This window comes from Nematolebias whitei, chromosome 16 (assembly GCF_014905685.2).
Source record: "Nematolebias whitei isolate Nwh7 chromosome 16, NemWhi1, whole genome shotgun sequence".
Lineage (NCBI taxonomy): Eukaryota > Metazoa > Chordata > Actinopteri > Cyprinodontiformes > Rivulidae > Nematolebias > Nematolebias whitei.
The window spans coordinates 32,712,601-32,734,892 of record NC_056513.1 but is presented as its reverse complement, the minus strand read 5'-3'; the positions used below and the strand labels follow the sequence as shown (position 1 = coordinate 32,734,892).

At 44.6% G+C, this 22,292-nt stretch overlaps 1 protein-coding gene across 1 annotated transcript in view; it reads left to right on the top strand.

Annotated features, from left to right (window-relative positions):
• Positions 1-22,292, top strand: part of jpt1a (Jupiter microtubule associated homolog 1a) — a 60,973-nt gene that overhangs the window by 26,388 nt on the left and 12,293 nt on the right. Inside the window, exons 2-3 of the mRNA XM_037690580.1 lie at positions 8,283-8,425; positions 13,107-13,204. Coding sequence (XP_037546508.1) covers positions 8,283-8,425; positions 13,107-13,204 — 241 coding nt within the window. The remainder of the gene's footprint in view (positions 1-8,282; positions 8,426-13,106; positions 13,205-22,292) is intronic.

The following is a 22,292-nucleotide window of genomic DNA, read 5'->3' as shown; positions in this document are numbered from 1 at the left end:
AAGCGTCCATGAAAACTGACACGTGTGACGTGGGTCTGCTGACGGGAACTCCCTCTGACAGAACCAGGGTGTTTCCCCAGTGTCGGAGGTCTGCTCTCACGGAGGGAGGGGCAGTAATCATCCGTCTCTTTTGTTTTACTGGATCCACACGCAGACGCGCAAACCACCTGTGGAGGTGTCTCATGTGTAACAAACCCAGCGGAACCGCTGTTTGAGCTGATGACATCATTCCTAACAGCTTCAAGACGGAAATAGCTGTTACTACTTTGTCAGGTCTACATGGCGGAGTTGACTTTTAAAAGTGTCGAACCTCATTTGTGATAAACGAGCCTTCATGGTGGTTGAATTTAATTCCACTCCCAGATAAACAATTGTCTGGGCCGGGAAAAATCGAGCTTTTCTTCCAATTTATGGCGAAAACCAGATTTGACAGGTGTGATGTCAACATCTGAGCCTGCATCAGCGCCTCCTGTCTGGAGTGACAGGAGCAGCAGATCATCCAGGTAAAACAAAAACTCTCATCCCTGCTCTGTGTAACAGATACTTCATCCCCTGAAAGGAGAAAAAACGCAAGAATTTTCTGTGTTTTGGGATGATCGGTATGCGTTTCTCTGGATGTTGTACAACAGCTGTCTGGTTGTCAACATGTGAAAAACGGTCTGTCAATGATCATCTTGTTGAAAAAACTGACAGATCCACGATCGGTCTCATTCCTCCGGTCCGTTGGAAACCAGGAAGTAACGTGAGTAAAACCCTGTGTTTTCTCTGTTGGAGAACTCTGGAGATTACTTTTATCAGAAACACTTGGACTTTTGCATTTAGGGATGAAATTTGGACTGATGATGACAGGACCGTTTCTATAACTCCTCCGAACGGAGGGGGTCGGGTTGCAAACTGTAACTTGTAACTATTTGCATAACGCCCTGTCCATCCATCTGACCGGCGAGCATGTTTTAGCCACTCTACATAACGTTTGTGGAGTGAACGTGCGTTTAAGTGATGCGTCACGTTTTGTACGGCCGTCAGCAGTCCGCCCCTCGAAAACCGCTGTCATGCATCGCGGGAATGTTTTCTGCGTGACCCAAGGCGAGGCTTACTCGAAAAAAAGGCTCTGAACGCGCTCGTGCGCTGCGTTCGGGCCGCGGACCAACCTTCATGTACAGGTGGGCCGGTGTGTGCTGAGGCAAAGCGTGTGACAGCTGATGACGCTGTGGGGCTGCGCGTTTGACGTCGCTGTGCGAACGTTGAGAGGCGGAGGGCGTGACGTCATCTACGCCGTGCTGTTGGAGTGAAGGCTGCGAGCCCCGCGGGAGCACACGTTTTCTCTGGAGGGACGCGCGGTTCGGTGGGGCGAGTGTCGCTCTTGTGAGAGCGAAGACCTCCACCTGACCCAGCCTGCGGTCCACATTTATACCGATGTGAGCCGGAGAGCACCGGGCAGCTGTGTGTGTGAGCCACATCAACACAGCGCCGTTGGATGGAGGCTGTTTCATCCCACAAGTGCGAGTTTGACACCGCTTGGGTGAGGATCGTGCCGCTCTGGATGATAACGAGTTATTTTCGCTTACCATTGTGTCGTGTGATCGACTCGTCATGTCTTGGAGCAACGGTGAGTTTAAAAAACCTTTATTTAAGGACACCGGCTCGTTATGTGTGAAGGATGTGTGCGCAGCCGCTGTGAGTTCATCCGAGCTTACAGACTGGCTAAAAAACAGACACTTTGATCATTGAATGATGATTTATTTCAACTTTCGTGTCACTTTTACGCACACCCTCCGGAGACCGTCATTTTCAGGCTTCTCCCTCTTGAGCTCTGCGATTTGTTTGCCCAGAGCGCTGTCTTGCAGGCGAACTCTGGGGAAACGCTGAACTGTAGGTTGCCGGAATGAAGAGGGCTGGATTCTGACGGGCGGGGCTGGTGGTGGAACTGAGCGAGAGCCGCGGCCGTGGAAACGTCGATGCATTGCTAGCGACAGTCCCTCCAGTGGGCCGGGGGGCGGGATGAGCCGCGCGGCTTGATGAGGTGGCGCACAGCCTCTGGCACCTCCTCCGACTGCTTCAACTTGCCAGCATGGATTTGAAGCTGCTCTCGAACAGCGCGTCCGCCGTGATGGGCCCTCCATCAGGTCTTTGTGCAGTTTCTCCGGCAGCGAGGGAGAGTAATGAAACCAGGTGGATCGTTGGATCATCGTCATCCACGCTGCCATTGTCGACAGGCAACCCGTAGAAGAGGCACACATGTTGAAGATAACGTCTGCTGCCTTACAGAGGGAGTTCTTTGTCTCCAAGGCAGGTCTGCGGCCTTCAGCCCCTTTGGACAGGCTATATGCTAGCAGCGCCACGTTGTTGCTAGCTGCGGCTGCCTGAAAGCACATTGATGGACTCGATTGGAGAGCGTGGTCACTGTCTGGTTCATGTTTCTCCGGAGGGACGGGACGCTGCTCCGACCTGGACAGCTTAGCTCCGAAGCTTCCGCGAGGCTCGGCTCCAGGGGGGTTACCGAGGGATAGCCCCGCCCGGTGAACCCCTCCACTCTGGTGATGGGTGCGGACTGGGGACCGACTCTCCCAATCTACTAGGAAAAAACCGTCTGTGGCCTCGCCCGTAGGACGTCCTGTTGGGAGCGCGAGGCCATATGGGTCAAGACGGTGAGCCGGAATGGAGCCCAGTAAACAACCTTCCTGCCGGATCATCCGAACTGGCGGGAAAGGCGTAGGACGTAAAAAAGGGTCCTTTCATGTCAGCCTCCTCCTGGGTTATGCCGGACAACCCGTAGGGCGCCATCGGACGGGAGCGGTGTGATCGTCGATGCGAAAACGAGGTGGGATGGGGTGAGCATTCACTCAGCCCCCCCCCACCGACACTACGCTCCCCAGGAGGGAAAAAGCAGCGGGGGCTGCAGCTGAGCACGCATATCCCGGAGGAACCATCCGATTCGCTCCGAGGGTCGGCGATAAGAGGAAAAAATACAAGATGGCGTTGTCCAGCGTGCAGTGACCTGTCATTGGGAAATATTCCTCGGCGCTTACCTTGAATAGGACTGCTCGTCATCTTCTCCTCGGGGAGGAGAACTCACCGGACGACCGGAGGTCGACTGCCGGGCCAAGCATCCTTAACAAAGGTTGGTCATCTTACACAATTTTCCTTCTTTGTTCTTCTGACAGTGCTATATTAGCTCGCTGAAGAAAAAATGGGAGCCGATTTCCCGCTCTTAACGTAATTTATACGGACCGGGTGGGGCCCACACAGCAGGTGGGCGTGGACTAAATTTTTTCAGTGCTTATGCTGTGCATAACGGGATAAACCCATCAGCGACAGCCTTAAAGGGCGAAGCTTATACGACATAGAACGAAACGTTTCTATATTTTTTTGCTTTTTTTTTTGTTTGTTTTTTGAATGTCCAGAGGACCAGATTGAACTTTTTTGGAATATTCAAACCAACTTTTGACTGTAAACAACTGCCCATCCCAGTTTCCCGCACCAGCTTTGCGTCTTTGAACTCGGCCTCCAATGTTATTTGCACTTGTCTATCGCCCACCTCGGTCTAAGGATTTCATAAATTTGCATGTGTGCTGTCAGGAGAAGCCCTTGGTTAAGGACTTTTTAGATGTATTGGACTCATTTAATCTAACTCGGCATGTAAATGGTCCCACCCAAGAGCGCGGACATACACTGGACCTTGTTTTAACTCGTGATGTGACTGTTAGTAATCTTGTTATTGGTGATAATGTTTTTTCAGACCACATGCTGGTCCAGTTTGAGTTCACCCTCCCCCATCTAACTCCTAAGCCGTGCATTCCTGCATGTAGTAGCCGGACCATTAACCAGTTCACTGCCGCACATTTCACAGATGTTTATAACTCTAAAATGATCAGTCAGCCCCCAGTGTTTCGAGGAACTGACATCCCAGTTCAACTCTGTCTGCTTAAAGACTATGGATCATGTTGCGCCTATTAAAATCAAAAAATCAAAACTCAGAGCAGAACCTTGGCTGAGTGACGTCACCAAGGCCGTTAAGCAGCAATGCAGGAGGGCGGAGCGCAAATGGAGGAAAGACAGGCTGCAGGTCTCTTTACAAATACTTAAAGAGAGTTGGCACTGTTATCAGAAAGCAGTGAAAGCTGCTAAATCCAAATACTTCTCTGATATCATAACCTCAAACTCCCATAACCCACACGTCCTCTTCTCTACCATAAACTCTGTTCTACAACTCACTGAACCATCACCTCTGGAAGCTTTGACTGAGCTGTGCGACAACTTCCTACATTTCTTTTTGGAAAAAATTGCGATCACCTGGGCTCTCATTTCCCCTCCAACACATGAACCATCCATCCAACCTCAATCTGTAGCTCTATTTGACCATTTTGAACCCATCACTCTCTTCTCTAGAGCAGGTCATGTACAGCTTGAAACCTTCTGGTTCCCCCTTTGATGTGGTCCCCCCTCGACTACTAAATGAGGCTTTTCCTACTCTAGGTCCGTCCATTCTTGATATAGTAAACAGCAGTTTATCCACTGGCATAGTGCCAAAATCCTTTAAAAATGCTGCTGTCCAGCCTCTCCTAAAAAAAACAAACCTTGACCCCTCAGTCGTGTCCAACTTTCGGCCTGTCTCCAGACTCCCATTTGTTTCTAAAATACTGGAGAAAGTAGTTGAGTCCCAGTTGAAGTACTTCCTGGAGGATCACGCCATCTTGGAGCTATTCCAATCTGGCTTTAAACCTCTCCACAGCACTGAAACTGCCCTACTGAAGGTTTTTAATGACATCTTCATATCCACAGATATCAGTGATTCTGTGCTGCTTGTCCTATTGGACCTCACAGCTTCCTTTGACACCATCGACCATGAGATCCTCATTGCTAGGTTGGAGCAGTGGGTGGTCATCACAGGGTCAGCCCTCATTTGGTTCAGATCCTACCTCACTGACGGATCCTTTTGTGTCTCCATCAAGGATTTTAGTTCTGCAGCGGCAGAGCTTAAATGGGGGGTTCCGCAGGGGTCCATCCTGGGTCCCCTCCTATTCTCTTTATACCTGCTGCCACTTGGTGCTATTTTCCGGAAACACAACATACCCTTTCATTTCTACACGGATGACTGTCAAATTTACTTCCCCCTAAGACACAATGGTACATGCTCTATTCAACCTCTGCTCGACTGCCTGGCTGACATCAGGGACTGGATGGCTTTAAATTTCTTAAGTTTCAATGAAAAGAAGTCTGAAGTCATGTTATTCCCTCCCAATGACACGATCACAAACCACTGCATCGACCTTTCCGCTCTAACCCTGTCAGAAAAACAAAGAGTCACTAATCTGGGAGTGATAATGGACCCTTCCCTGAAACTTAACAATCATGTAAACACGATTGTTAAATCATGTTTCTTCCAACTGAGGCGGCTGTCTAAACTGAAGCCCATATTGTCCAAAAATAACCTGGAGACAGTAATACATGCATTCATTACATCTAGGCTTGATTACTGCAATTCGCTCCTGTTTGGTATCAGTCAAACCTCCATTGCATGACTACAACTGGTCCAGAATGCAGCAGCCCGATTTTTAACCAGTACAGGCAAAAGAGAGCACATTACACCAGTTTTGGCCTCCCTGCACTGGCTTCCGGTTCACCTTCGAATCCAGTTCAAAATACTACTGTATGTCTACAAATCGCTGAACAGTGCCGCCCTCCCATCTCTCTGATCTGCTACAGCCGTATGTCCCACCACGCCCCCTGAGGTTATCGGACCAGTTGCTCCTCACAGTTCCAGGAACTCGTCTTAAGTGCAGAGGTGACAGGGCCTTCTCTGTAGCAAGACCAAGACTTTGGAACGAGTTACCTCTGCTTGTCAGACAGGCCCCTTCCCTCTCGGTTTTCAAGTCCCGTTTAAAAACCCACTACTATTCAGTAGCATTCAACACCAGATGATCTGTGTTTTGAACCTGTATGCTCCACACTGGTTAGTCGTCATTATCTGCATAGTTTTTATGTCTATATTCTGATTTACTTCATTTTGTATTTTGCTTTGTGTGTTACCTGTTGTTCTGTCTGTACAGCACTTTGGTTGGCCTTGTCGTTGTTTTAAGTGCTCTATAAATAAAATGGTATGGTATGGTATGGTACTGCTACACCAGAGCTGCTACAGTTCTGCTCCTAAACACGCAGTGTTTCTGTAGTGAAAATAATCCACCTTACATCAGATACGGCACCGAAAAAGAGTCGTACGGAAGGTCCAGTTCCACACATTTTGAACATATCTGTTTTACTTAGGTGTGCACCAATTGCAGTTTTCTTGCCGATCACCGATTTCTAAAAAGTCTGATCTGCCGATTCAGATTTTGTTTTATAAGCGACACTGTCAGGTGTTATAAGGGCACAATGCACCTTCACTTTCCCAATCTTATTTATTGAAAAACATACACTTCACCAATATCCTAGAAACAATACAAACTTGTTTTAACTGGCCATGAGTAGGCCTGTCACAATAAACAATAAATCAGTTAATCGCATGATAAATGAAAATTATCAACCTCATTTTCATTTATTGGCTTTATCATTTCTTCGTGTCTCTCTCGTTCTACTGAAGACACTGGATGACAAAAGGCTCAACTCTGGTGCTCTTAAATGACCCCTCCCTTTATCTTTTCTCTTTAAAATCTGTTTTAACCATCCAAAATCACGTTTTTGGATCGTTAAAAGCAGCTAAGCTGAGAGGCTAAGCTACGAGCTAAGCTAACAGGCCGACCTAAGGAAAAAACTTCCGTCTTGTCAAAGCTCCAAAATTCAGTTGAAACCCATGCCTTGTAAAACGTTGTTTTACCTCTTCAAAAAGAAGCTGAGAACTTGTTTATTGATTTTTTTTTAAAGCTTTGTGTGACAAATGTTATGCTAATGAGCTCAAACCACACCGAGTGTCCGCCATTTTGAGAACCGAAAAACAGGAACAAGAGACAGCCCGTGTCACATCAAGGGACCTCCCTCCCATTTTTCTTAAATACACGCTGCTCGCTCCCTCACTATCCAGCCTTCGGTTCAAACATTCTTATACTGCCATTCAGTGGTTAAAAAAGGTACTACACAAAAATTAACCATTTCTTATTAAATTTGACAATAATTACTAATTATTGTCAAATTTCAAACAATATTATCGTTTATCGCAATAATTTCAGAAACAATTAATCGCCCTGCAAATTTTGTTATCGTGACAGGCCTAGCCATGAGGTACTGCTCTGAAATATAAATGAAGTTCAGACAATTGTTGTTAAAACTAAAAAAAAAAATAGTAAAATTGGTTTCTCATGCAAGTATCGGCTGATTTCCGATTTCCCAAAATTAAGGAAATCGGGGCCGATTTATCGGTGCACCCTTACTTTTGATCCATTGTCTGTAGAAACAAACCAGCTTGCAGACTTCTCATCTAATAATTAAATGGATTTAATTTTATGGTGCAATGACATAATCAACTGATTCATCTTGATTAATTCTCAAAATACTGTCTATTCACGGTTGCTCTACCCATCCAATCCCATTGTTCCTGTGGGAGTGGGTTATTCTTTAGTTATTTTGTCTTTTTTTTTCCCCAAAATATAATCTTGACAAGTCATAATGTACTTAGCAAAATTTTAAAAAGCCCTATCCTAATGTTTATGACCTTGATGAATAATTTGTCTGATTTTCAGCTGCGTAATCTGAGTCTTATGAGCAGCTTTTAGTTCTGTATTTCAGCGTAGAATACAATACAACTTTATTTATAAAGCACTTTAAAAACAACACCGTTGGCCAAAGTGCCGTACACTGACACATACAAGCATAAAAACTATAAAATCAATTGAATCAGAATAAGCTTTATTATCATTTTACCGGGATGCAGTGCTGTATAAATAAACTGAATTGAATAGATTATGTTCGTACAGTCGTCCGAAAGATGGGCGGAGTGCACGTTGCTGCTGCTACAAGAGCTCAGCCTCTTATTCTTTATCAGAATACTTTTTTAGATAGAAAAAGGTAAAAGGCCATGAGGATGGATAGTGGTATTACAAAAAGATCTGTTCACATCTTGTCCTATTAGGACACAAGCACATTTATAAACATTACAAATGCATTTGACAGCAAGACATTGAGATTTGTCCATGAGCTCTTTCAGCTAGGTCATAGTCCTGATGATGTCGTTCAGCCGGCAGAAACCATAAAAGTAAGAATATCATAAATAATTGTAGTGTTGACAAGAACTATAAGAATAAGCCCATACTATCCAGCTCTTAGTAACAGTATCGTTTGTCTCTTTCCAGGGTTTTGCGTCCTCCTGGTGGGGGCTCCAACATTTCACTTGGCTCAGAGGAGGAGAAGCTTCCTGCCAAGAAAAACAAGATGGCCTCCAGTGTTTTTGCTGAGCCGGAGGATCCTTACGCCAATCGAAGGAACAACCCACCAGGTACCGTCTACCTTACCTCCTAATGCCTCTCCCTTTTCCACTTTCAGCTTTCCAACACTTTCCAACACTTTCCACATTAAACAACTCTTACAAGAACAGTATTCTTTATTTTAGGAATAGTCTAAGGCTTCCAGTTGTTATTTCTTGTATTCTTTTTTTAATTGCTATAAATTGTGTAATTGAAAAATAAATCAAAGCATGGGTAATCAGGACCAAGGCTGAAAATGCTTTTTAAGGTTTGTAGAGTTTTGTCTGGATGCTGGAGCAACCTATGGTTCTCTTTCATAGGATTGTCAAATTCTCAAACAGGCAAATGTAGAATTGTAGTCAGAATTTACACGCTCATCATGAGCATGCATGCCGCATTTAATGCTGGGCTTTTATTGATTTGTGTGTAACCTGCAATTATTATACAACACAACTTCAGTGATTTTTTTTTTTAACAATTGGTGGGCGCGCAGGTTTAAATTTACTATGAATTTTCTCTAATCCCCATAGGGTCAAAATTATACCTATATTCAAATATACACATACACCCTACTAATATCTGGGTAAATGTCTCAAGTTGCACCTCAACCATACTCCTCCTGTAGCTTTTGGTGTCGTGTGGTTTAATTCTGCTTGGATGTGTGACCCATTACTAGAGTTCGTTCAGGTTGGTTGGTGGTCACTTCAAGATTGTGTTTTTGAAGAAAGTAAACAGTCCACTGGTTGTTCCACTGTAGCAGTGTATTGCTTATTGGGGAAAACAGTTTGTTTGTGACTTCTCAGACTGATGAAGCCCTTCGGATGGAGGGCGAAACGTCTCTACAAAAAAAATAAAATTAAACTGTCCAGATGACCTGATTGAACATTGTTGGTGTTTAACTCTATCTTCCAGTGCACAAAACTAACAAAGTTTTACCATGTCCTTCTTGAACAAGAACAAAATGGTAAAGCTGTGTTTAAAAACCCAAGTCCTACCTTGCTTCTTCCATAGGATTTTAGAGGGAAAATGACAACCAGGTGTTGCTGATCAACAAAACTTGATTATATGTTCATCATCTGTGTGATCTCCTCTATAAAATCAGGGTTTTGGTCAGTTTGCTGGTCTGGAGCATACAGATGTGTTAAAATGGTGCCAAGAAATGTTAGAATTGACAAAGAAGCAACCAAACCATCAGTCTGGGAAGGGTTACAATAATTTAGAAAGGTAATTTCCTAACAGAACATCGTTCTCCAGTGACGGAGTATTCACAAGTGGAAAAATAATTAATATGGCTGTCAATCTTCCCAGGAGTGGACATCTGTTAGAAAAATGAAAACTTGGACAAATGAACAAGGTCTTGGTCCGTTATGAGACATTTAATAAATAAACTAACACAATTTGTAAAAACATTTAGCTATGTGTTCTCTGAATCTTAGTAGGTTTCATTGGACTCTGAGGAAGTTCCCTCCGGGCAGGAAAGGAGCATTTGGTTTTTGTTCAAAACAAACTTTGCTCTGAATAAAGCTAGTGTTGTGAAGACCTTTAGTGTGAAAGTAAATGTGCTGTCACTTATTTCCCCCTGAAGCAAAGTAAAAACTGAGACAAGGACATGTCACAAAGACTCAGACATAACTAAATGTCAGGCATAATGTAGGGCGTATAACGTGTCATATGCTGTTCTCTTTGTTTTATTATAGTATTGTCATGGGGGGGGGGGGGGGGGGGTTCCCTAAACGATCAGGTGTAGACTTCATCAGATTTATTTCAAAACTTTGGAGAACAGCCAGCAATCATGGTATGGTATGGTATATATAGTTTATTCATTTTAAAAAAGTACAAAACAATTCCATAACAATATAAAAAAAATACAAAAGATTTAAAATGAAAGGCAGCAGAAAGAAGAAAAAATCTTATTATATCTGCCCCTTTTTACAAACAATTATTTCAGACATAATAATCTTCAAGTAACAGTACAAAATGAATAACTTTCTAATTTATCTAATTCTAATACAAAACACACACTAAGCTACTTCATATATACTTTTTTAACAATTCAGTTTTGATCTTTTTCTTAAATGTGCACATTGACTTGGCATTTTTCACATCACTCTCTAGAACATTCCACAATCCAACTCCTTGGATTGAGGTAGACCTTCCCTTCAGACTAGTTCTGAAATCAATCACAGAACATCAATGCATTTACAAATACACACTTATCAATGTCTTCACCTGTCTGAGACCCCTCTGAGCTTCCTGTAGTAAGTTGCTAGCTTATAAAATCTCCTTTTGCTATTCTCCTCACCCTCCCTTCTGTACTTTCAAGCTGTTTTCGAAGCAGCTGCACGCACAGAACATCGGGGAGTTGTGGAAGATGAAACACCTCTCCAGGACTCTCTGGAATCACATCACTATTTTAATGTATTTTAACATTTTAATATTATTCACAATAACAGCACAGGAGCAGAAAAGGTTATAAAGTCAATATTAATCAAGTAATGGAGCATGGTGGGTGCATAAATACACATTACCTCTGTATTTCAATTTGTTCCAGTCAACTTTAATCTTAAAATATTGACATTAATTTTAACTAGTAGGAAGAAACTATTTTTCCTGTTTATTTACGATAATTTATTTTTTCGTCCTCTGGTTGGCCTTAATACGCTGTCGTAGAAAATACTTTATTTTCCTTCATAGTTTACCTTGAGTGAGAAGGTTTGAGGCTGACCGTAGGAGCTGCTTCTCCTGTAATGAACTGACCTGAAGTATCACCATCAACGTGAAACGCCCGGGATTTTCTGTTTGCTGGGTATTTTCAATGTATATGCACTCTTGTCCAGAAGGAATTCAGTATTATTTATTTTTTATTGTGATTTGGCTTTAGATGGCTTTTTGGCTCCTCAGTTTTAAGAAATAGTTTAATTCTGACCTTAGAGAGGACATGGAGGTAGTTGGAGTGAGGACAGAGGATGTAGAGGACAAAGTGAGATGGAGGAGGATGACTCGCTGTGGCGACCTCTGAAGAGGGAAAATTCAATTCAGTTCAATTCAAAAATACTTTATTAATCCCAAAGGGAAATTAATAGTTGTTATAGCTCATCCTGGTTTCATTAGAGTTGTTCTAGATGCTGATGGCTTTAGGCAGGAAGGATCTCTTCATTTCATTTATTCATTTATTTATTTCTACAGCGCTTTACACAACCACAGTGATTGTGACCAAATGCCTAACAAAAACAGTAATTAAAATGACAACAAGTTAAAAGCAAGAAAAACAAACAAATAATAAAATAGCAAAAAGAGAACCAGAAATGTCAACATATATTGAAGTACTAAAAGCCTGTTGGAATAAAAAAAGTCTTAAGCTTCGATTTAAAAGGGCCAAGTTCAGTAATCTGACGTAGCTTAAGTGGGAACTTATTCCAGAGTCGAGGTGCGGCCGCAGAAAAGGCACGGTCACCCCAGCGTTTATATTTTGTCCTAGGAACAGAGAGCAGGAGCTGGTTGTCTGACCACAGAGACCTGGAGCAGGTGGGGAAACTTTCATTACTCTCTTATGTAAGGAGGAGCGAGACCATTCAGAGCTTTAAAAACAAATAAAAGTTTGAAATCTATTCTAAAACAGACAGGAAGCCAATGTAGTGAGAGTAAAACAGGTGTGATGTGGTCCCGTCTAGGAGTGTTGGTTAAAAGGCAAGCTGCTGCATTTTGAACAAGCTGGAGGTGGCTCAGTGATGACTGAGGTACACCAACATACTGAGCGTTATAATAATCGAGCCTAATACTGATAAAAGCATGAACGGCCTTCTCCAAGTCGCAACGGTTTAAAAAGGGTTTGACCTTTTTTAAAATGCGTAAATAAAAAAATCCATCTCTTGTAGCGGTTCGTCCCACATTGGATCCAAAGAAACTGTCTGCAGATGCCGATCTGTCCACCCAGATCCAGCAGAACTCTTGGTCCTCTTGGGCAGCATGCTGGGCAGAACTCCTCCCTGAGCGATTGCCATTACTCCCAGCAGCCTGCCAAGCCCCTTGTTGCCGCAAACTTAACTGCAGGTGCCGGGGGACAATCTCGGTCCTCCCGCTGTCATGAGCCGCGTTTCCCGCTACCTCCAAGATCTTAGGCACTCAAGCACCGCCTCCAGGTAGATGATAATGCATCCACGGCACCTCCTTGAAAAGCCAGAAGAAGAAGAAGTTTAATCTGACCTTATTGGCAAGTTATTGCTAAGAGCAAAGTGGATTGTTGCCGTCTTAAAACTACTCCAGTTTTAAATGTTTCTTAGCACTTAATTCAAACACTGTTTATGCAGTTATGTACAGAACTATATGGCTATTTATAAGCAAACAGCAGCAGCTAGCAGTAGCAGGTGCAGACTTGGGGCACTTCCTGCATGAATATCAATGTTTCTGTGAAAAAGAAAATATCTTGTAATGCAGAAATGATAGTTGTGTTAAAGTATAAATGAAGCTATAAGCAAATGTCTCGTTAAATTTCTGAGACAGGGCCAGCAGCATGTCAAAAGTTCCATCAATAAATGCCCCGTAAGAAGATCAGAACCTGAAAGCTGCTCTGAAGTAAGATCCAGAACACCAAGGCTGTAATCCCACTTAACCACCCTACTAAACAAGCAACCATGATTTTGAGCCAGTAGACAATAATAACTGTTTTTGCTGAAACGGCTCTTATCTCTGATTTGTGTCTTCTTGCTCTTCCAGGAGGGAAGCCATCAGGCGTGCTGTGTGGTGAATCGTCTGCCCCCCTCAGAAGAGGTGGAAACAACTCTGTCAATCACTGTGGAGAATGTCCTGCCATGGTAAAAACATTCCTGAGATAACAAGTCACTGGGATTAAAAGAATGAAGTGAAACTATAATGCACGGCTTTCTCAGCAGCTGTTCAGGTGTCACGCCTCAAGGCCAACAACCACAGATGGACTCTGGTTCTGTTCAGAAACAAAAACTACATATTTTCTGTCTAATTATACCAAATTATACCATACTATACCAAACTATACCATATTATACTAAACGATACCATATTATACTAAGCTATACCAAACAAAACCATACTATACCATACTATACCAAGCTATACCATATTATACTAAACTATACCAAACAAAATCATACTATACCATACTATACCAAACTTTATACCAAGCTATACCAAACTATACCAAAACTAAATATACCATACTATACCAAACTATACATATTATACCATACTATACTATATTATACCAAACTATACCGTACTATACATATTATACCATACTAGGAATGTGCGATATGGCATAAAATTAATTTCACAATATGTATTGTGAAGGGTGGCAATAACTATATATATCACAATATGAGTATGTATAAAACTTGCAATAGGAATGGAAAAAAAGCATAGGGTGTCCTTTTGCAATCGTTTATTTTGAATTAAGAAAATTCCATTACTAGGTCCAGAGAGTTTTATAATAAACAAATCAAGTATTAGGCTTCTTTCTTGTAGTGCAAAACAGTGCAAAATATATCAAATGTAGTTTTAGCCATATGTTTTAAACAAAATAATATTGTGAGGACTCGGGAGTGACCCAATCGAACGAGACCCGGAACGACACGAGACTCAGAGTAAAAAGAAACAGTGTTTATTTATTTACAGTGAAAACTTGACTGCATAGGCCTCAGGACTGGAACTCCTGGAAACGGAGGACAAGTTCAGCTGGGACAGGTAAGTTGTTGTGTTCAGACTTGAAATTAGTTTTCTTATCTTACAGTTGGCGGTTCTTGTAAAAGTGGATCCAAGAGAAGCCCAGAGTTTCCAGAGGAGATGGTGAGATGGAGGCACTGTGCAGCAGTTCCAGAACAAGATGAACACTCCCAGAGACTGAGTAGAAAGGCACGAGAGATCAGAGCTTGGCAAGGCACGAGAGATCTGAGGACTGGAACCCGTGGAAACAGCACTGGACTCAGGAGGCGACGAGGAACTGTAGGAACAAGATCACAGGGTAAGACTTGTATTCCATGAAACACTAAAATGGCTAGAAACATTAAGTACCGGGGGAACTCAATGCTCCAGCGTTGAGTAGACTTGACTGCAGGCTTAAATAGGAGCAGGAGCTCATCAGGGAGATGACCGTCAGCTGGGGGTGATTGGTGGCCATCTTGGAAGCTGCAGCAAGTGCTACTCTCACAGTACCCCCCCTCAAGAATCGCCTCCAGGCGATCTGAAGCGTTTCTCAGGGTGTGCTTGGAAGAAGGTGGTGAAGAGGCTGGGGTCCAAGATGAATGAACGTGGGATCCAGGATCGCTCCTCAGGGCCATAACCCTCCCAGTCCACCAGGTACTGGAAACCTCTCCCCCGGCGCCGACATCCAAGATCTTCCGGACGGAAAAAGCCGGATGATTGTCGATCAACCGGGGGGGGGGTTGGTTGGAGGGCTCAGCGGGCTCTCGGATACCGGTTTAACCTGGGAAACGTGAAAGGTAGGGTGGACTTTCATGGAGGTAGGAAGTCTGAGACGGACTGCTGCTGGGTTGATGATCCTCTCGATAGGAAAAGGACCGATGAATCGAGGAGCCATCTTCCTGGTGAGGTCCTTGAGGTGGATGTCCCTGGTGGACAACCACACTCTTTGACCAACCTGGTAAGGCGGCGCCGTCGAGCGGTGGCGGTCAGCGTATCTCTTGTTTTGGGCAGCTGTCCGAAGAAGGGCTGAACTGGTCTGACGCCAGACTCGACGACACCGTCTGAAATGGTGTTGGACCAAAGGCACCATGCAATCCGTTTCCTGACTGGGAAACAGAGGAGGCATGTACCTCAGCGATGCTTCGAAGGAAGACATACCAGTAGCAGAAGTCTTGTGTGAGTTGTGCGCATACTCAACCCAGACCAGGTGACGGGACCAGACCGAAGGATTGTCCTCCACGATGCAGCGTAAGGTAGCCTCTAGTTCCTGGTTGCATCTTTCGGCCTGGCCGTTAGATTGTGGATGGTACCCAGAAGTGAGACTCGAGGATGCCCCCAGTGTTTTGCAGAACGATCGCCAAACTTGAGAGATAAACTGGGGACCTCGGTCAGAAACAATGTCTGAGGGGATGCCGTGGATTCTGAAGACGTGTTGGACAAGGAGCTGTGAAGTCTCAAGGACTGAAGGTAACTTAGGAAGGGGAATGAAATGAGCTGCCTTAGAAAACCTGTCGACGATGATCAGAATAGTGGTGTTCCCCTCTGAGGGAGGTAAGCCTGTAACAAAGTCAATGGATATATGTGACCAAGGGCGACCGGGTGACGGAAGAGGATGAAGGAGGCCAGCCGGTGGTTGGTTCCCTGTTTTATTTCTGGCACAGGTGGGACACGCCACAACAAACTCCTTCACGTCTTGGGAAAGGGTTTGCCACCAAAAATGTTTCTTGGTAAGTGAGAGCATGCGAGTTACGCCAGGATGGCAAGAAAGTCTGTTGGTGTGAACCCACTCCAGAACCTTGGCCCTCATGGAAGAGGGAACAAATAAGGTTCCGGGGGGTCCGAGACCAGGTTCAGGTTCGTGCTCGTGTGCCTCTCTGATCTCTCTTTCTATAGGCCAAGTGCCCCAATAATGCAGGTAGAGGGAATGATAGACTCTTGACGGTCGGGGGTATCTGGAGGTGAAAACTGGCGGGAGAGTGCGTCAGGTTTCACATTCTTGGATCCCGGCTTGAACGTGAGTGTATAGTTGAATCTACTGAAGAAGAGTGGCCAACGGGCCTGTCGGGAAGTCAGACGTTTAGCGTCTCTCAAATAGGTTAGATTTTTGTGATCAGTCCAGATTAAGAAAGGAGTCTCTGTTCCCTCTAACCAGTGCCTCCACTCTTCGAGGGCCAACTTAACGGTGAGGAGCTCACGATTGCCCACATCGTAGTTCCTCTCAGCTGGGGAAAGACGTCGAGAAAAGAAAGCGCATGGGTGAACCTTGTTGTCCTCTGAGGACCTCTGGGACAGTACGGCCCCGATGCCAGAATCAGAGGCGTCAACCTCTAGGATGAATTGACGGCTCGGGTCTGGATGAGAAAGGATGGGAGGCGAAGAAAAAAGTTCCTTTAATTTCTTAAAGGCGGAATCTGCTTCGGGGTTCCATTTGAAAATCTTATTTATGGAGGTGAGTTGTGACAGGGGGGCCGCCACTCTACTATAGTTTCTGACGAAACGCCTATAAAAGTTGGCAAACCCAAGAAAGCGTTGAAGTTGTTTCCTAGTCTCCGGGGTGGGCCAATCCACTACCGCTCGGGTCTTTTCAGGATCCGTGCGATAGTGGCCTTTACCAAAAATGAACCCGAGGAAAGACACCGAGGAGACGTGAAACTCGCATTTCTCATGTTTGACAAACAGTTGATTCTCATAGAGGCGTTGTAAGACCGCTCTAACATGGGTAATATGCTGATCGGGGTCTTTGGAGTAAATGAGGATGTCGTCAAGATAGATGAATACGAAATCACAGAGAAAGTCTCTAAGAATGTCGTTTATAAGAGCCTGGAACACTGAAGGGGCGTTGGTAAGGCCAAAGGGCATTACCAAATACTCAAAGTGACCTAGAGGAGTTCTAAAAGCGGTCTTCCATTCGTCACCGCTCTTAATCCGCACAAGATGATAGGCGTTACGCAGATCGAGTTTCGTAAAAATGGTTGCGGGCTAAAGCTGTTCATGAATTGAGTCTATGAGAGGAAGGGGGTATTTGTTCTTTATTGTTATGTCATTTAAACCGCAATAGTCAATACATGGACGCAGGGTCTTATCTTTCTTCGTGACGAAGAAGAACCCCGCTCCTAATGGAGAGGTGGAAGGTCTAATAATACCGGAGTCCAATGACTCTTCGATGTAAGCTTTCATTGACTCTCTTTCTGGGCCAGAGATGTTAAATAGCCGACTGGCAGGTAAGGGGGCACCAGGAAGAAGGTCAATCGCGCAATCATAAGGGCGATGAGGCGGGAGAGATAGAGCCTTCCTCTTACTGAAAACCGGGGAAAGATCATGATACTCGGAGGGAACCTGGGACATGTCAATCTCATCGTCGGAACTGGGGTTCAGGGAAGGTTTCGAGATACCGGAGCGAAGGCAGTTCTTTAGACACTTGTCGCTCCATTTCTCGATCCTACCCAGTTCCCAATTAATGTGTGGATTATGTCTCTTAAACCACAGATGACCCAAAATGACTTGCGTGGAAGGGGATTCGAAAACGAGGAAACTGGTGTGTTCGTGGTGATTACCGGAAGTGATTAAATGAAGGTTGGTGGTCTTATATTTGATCTGGGCGAGGGTTTCGTCTGTAACACCAGCAATATTGAGGGGCTGAATCTCTACTACGGGAAGTGCGAATTCATTAACTAATTTTTGGCTGATGAGATTCTGTTCAGCACCTGAATCTAACAATGCTGAGACGGAAAAACGATTCTGATTAGTTTGAATTACAGTGGGTAACATTAATCTATGTTGTTGCGGAGAGAAAGAGGATGTACCTACCAATACCCCTCTTTTTATTGGTAGGCACTCTCGTTTCCCCGCATGGGGCATGAGGCAATATAATGACCATCACTACCGCAATAAATACAAAGGTTGTGATTCTGACGTCTGTTCCGTTCGGCAGGAGTTAAACGGGCCCGTCCAACTTGCATTGGCACGGGTTCAGGTAACGCATGCTGTGGTGATGACGTAGACGCGAAATGACTCTGGGATTTGTAGTTTCCAACGGGGAAGCTATTAGGTGACGGGCCCAACCCGGAAGTGAAGCATTGTCGGGAGTCGAAGTTTCGCTCACGGCAACGCTCCCGAAAACGCTCGTCTATGGAAATGGCGAGGTTAACAAGAGAATCGAAGTCAGGAGGTTCATCACGTGCAGCAATCTGGTCCTTTATGTAGTCGGAAAGGGAATTTAAGAAGGTGCCCTGGAGCGCCCTCTCATTCCAACCAGTTTGTGCGGCGATGACGCGAAACTCGAGTGCGTGTTCGGAGACGGGTCGCCGGCCCTGACGTAAACCCAACAGACGTTTTTCTGCGTTGGGTCCCTGCAATGGCCTATCAAATATTTTACGGAACTCGTGAGTAACAAATTAAACGAAACAGTTCTCAACTCATGTTGCTTCAAAAAAGATGTTGCCCATTGTAAGGCGTTACCCTTAAGCTGACTGATGAAGAATGTGATCTTTGCGTTGTCAGTGTTGTAATGTCCTGGGGCTCCGTTGAAGGCAAGCTCACACTGAAGAAGAAAACCACCGCACTGGTCAGGGTTTCCCGAAAGAAGTTCCGATGGTTTGACGAGGATGTGTCCTGCAGCGTGACCTGTCAAGCACGTGCAGGCAGGAGCTGGCTCTGGGGCTGCGACTGGAGATACAGGAGGAGGAGAAAGAGTCTGTTTAATGGTGTACACCATATTTCCAAGCTCCTGAAGGTTAGACTTAGTCTCTTGGTTCTGTTTAAACATGCATTCCAACATCTTCTCTACCCCAACGAGGCGTTCCTCTTGGGAGGGTGGCGAGGCCGGCTCGTTCCTGGCCTCGTTCTGGGTCTTAGATGGCTGGAGCATTCTGTGAGGACTCGGGAGTGACCCAATCGAACGAGACCCGGAACGACACGAGACTCAGAGTAAAAAGAAACAGTGTTTATTTATTTACAGTGAAAACTTGACTACATAGGCCTCAGGACTGGAACTCCTGGAAACGGAGGACAAGTTCAGCTGGGACAGGTAAGTTGTTGTGTTCAGACTTGAAATTAGTTTTCTTATCTTACAGTTGGCGGTTCTTGTAAAAGTGGATCCAAGAGAAGCCCAGAGTTTCCAGAGGAGATGGTGAGATGGAGGCACTGTGCAGCAGTTCCAGAACAAGATGAACACTCCCAGAGACTGAGTAGAAAGGCACGAGAGATCAGAGCTTGACAAGGCACGAGAGATCTGAGGACTGGAACCCGTGGAAACAGCACTGGACTCAGGAGGCGACGAGGAACTGTAGGAACAAGATCACAAGGTAAGACTTGTATTCCATGAAACACTAAAATGGCTAGAAACATTAAGTACCGGGGGAACTCAATGCTCCAGCGTCGAGTAGACTTGAATGCAGGCTTAAATAGGAGCAGGAGCTCATCAGGGAGATGACCGTCAGCTGGGGGTGATTGGCAGCCATCTTGGAAGCTGCAGCAAGTGCTACTCTCACAAATATGTTGTTAACTCTTAACAGTTTCTCACTTAAGAAATGAACAGCAACAGAGCAGCATGTTACACTGAAACACTTCACCCTCCAACCCTCTAGTGGGCGCCTCCTTCCGCTTTAATGGAGAGCTGACACAAAATGAGTCTGTGGCTTTGACCAGAGGTCTCGCAGTAAAACCACACAACACAGTGTTCTTTTACAAATCAGAGAGCAGGTTTCTCTAAAGCTGACCAATGCTTACTTTTACTTGCGACGGAAGAAAAACCCAAAAACTTTCGACGGAACACTTTGTTTTGTGCATGCGTCCGAATGCGGCAACACTACGGCAAGCCGGCCGTTGTTAGCTTGTAGCTTCGCTACGTAGCTGTCGAAGAAAATACTTTAACACCGCTTACGCACAGTTTTCAACTAAAAAAAGTAACGATTAAATCTGACAACATTTATTTTACATCAGACACAGCATTACTGCGGTTAGCCGGTAGAAGACGGATCTCTATCTATTTGGTATAGTATGATACCATACTATACCAAACTATACTAAACTATACCAAACTATACCTAGTTCTATGCACGCTTTGAAGACCCGAACAGACCACCCAGCACCAGACTCACCTCACCACCGGATGAAGAGCATCTCAGCGTGACCTCAGCAGAAGTAAGGAGTATCTTCAGGAGGATTAATCCGCACAAGGCAACTAGCCCAGACAACATCCCCGGAAAAGTGTTGAAGGAATGTGCTGATCAGCTCTGTGAGGTGCTGGCAGACATCTTTAACACCTCACTTACCCCGGAGACAGTTCCCACCTGCCTGAAGACTGCCACCATCATCCCAGTCCCAAAAAGCTCTACAGTGACTGGTCTGAATGACTATCAGCCAATGGCCCTCACCCCGATAGTCGCTAAATGCTTTGAAAAACTGGTCATGACTCGCATCAAAACAACCATCAACATCAACGAGGACCCTCATCAGTACGCATACCGTGAGAACCGATCAACAGAGGATCAGTACGCATACCGTGAGAACCGATCAACAGAGGATGCCATCTCCTCTGTGGTCCACACTGCGCTCAACCACCTGGAGCAGAAAAACTATTACGTCCGTATGCTCTTTGTGGACTTCACATCCGCCTTCAACACCATGATCCCCCAAACCCTGATGGACAAACTATCCACACTAGGACTAAGCCCCTCCATTTGCAACTGGGTACTAGACTTTTTAACAAACAGACCACAGTTAGTGAGGATCCACAACCTCTCCTCCTCTACCATAACCCTCAGCACTGGCTCTCCTCAGGGATGTGTGTTGAGCCCCCTCCTGTTTACTCTGCTCACGTATGATTGTGCAGCTACCCATCCAGGCTGTCACATTGTAAAGTTTGCAGATGATACAGCGGTGGTGGGATGCATCACAAACAATGATGAGTCCAGCTACAGGCAAGAGGTGGAACACCTGGAGAGCTGGTGCAAAGAGAACAACCTTCACATCAATGTAAAGAAGACAAAGGAGATGATTGTGGACTTCAGAATGAACAAAAACATCTACACTCCCCTGAACATAAGAGGATCTGCGGTGGAAGTGGTCTCCAGCTACAAGTACTTGGGCGTACACATGAATGACAACCTCAGCTGGAGCAACAACACCACCAGCCTGATCAAGAAAGCTCATCAGAGACTCTACTTCCTCAGACGGCTGAGGTGAGCTGGTCTGGGAAGCTCAGTCCTCACCTCCTTCTACAGGTGTGCAGTGGAGAGCATCCTGTGCTCGAGCATCAATGTGTGGCATGGAGGCTGCACAGCTGCAGAAAGAAAAGCTTTGCAGAGAGTGGTGAAGGCTGCACAGAAATCTGTTGGAATCAGTCTCCCCACCATCACAGACATCTACACCTCCAGATGCAGGAAGAGGGCCACCTGCATCATGAAGGACCCCACCCACCCAGCACACACACTTTTTGCCCCACTCCCCTCAGGAAGGAGGTTAAGGAGCATTAAGTGTAGAACCACTAGACTGAGGAACAGCTTCTACCCTGAGGCTGTTAGACTCATGAATCTCTAACTAGAATAATCACTGTGAAAAACCATATCATGTTGCTACTGATCTGTTTCATGTTGCTGCTGATCTGTTTCAATGTTGATGTGTTCATGCGTGCACATCTGCTCACAGACTCATGTTCATGTTTGTGCTGATGTTCAATGTTTTATGTTATGAGTGCTTAGTCTATATTTAGTTGATGTTTTTCTTAGTTCATATCTAAGATGTTATTACTGTTTTTCTTATACATTTTATTGTTGGATGTAACTGGGACCTTGTGTACATAATTTCGCTCCACCACATGTACCACGTGAGGTGCGAATGACAATAAAGAAACTCTGACTCTGACTATACCATACTATACATATTATCCCATACTATACTATATTATACCATACTATACCAAACTATACTATACTATACCAAACTATACTGTACTATACCAAACTATACCATAATATACCATACTATACCAAACTATACCATACTATACATATTATACCATACTATATACCAAACTCTACCATACTATACATATTATACTATACTATACCAAACTCTACCATACTATACATATTATACCATACTATACCAAACTATACCAAACTATACCATACTATACCATACTATACTAAACTATACCAAACTCTACCATACTATACCATACTATACATATTATACCATACTATACCAAACTCTACCATACTATAC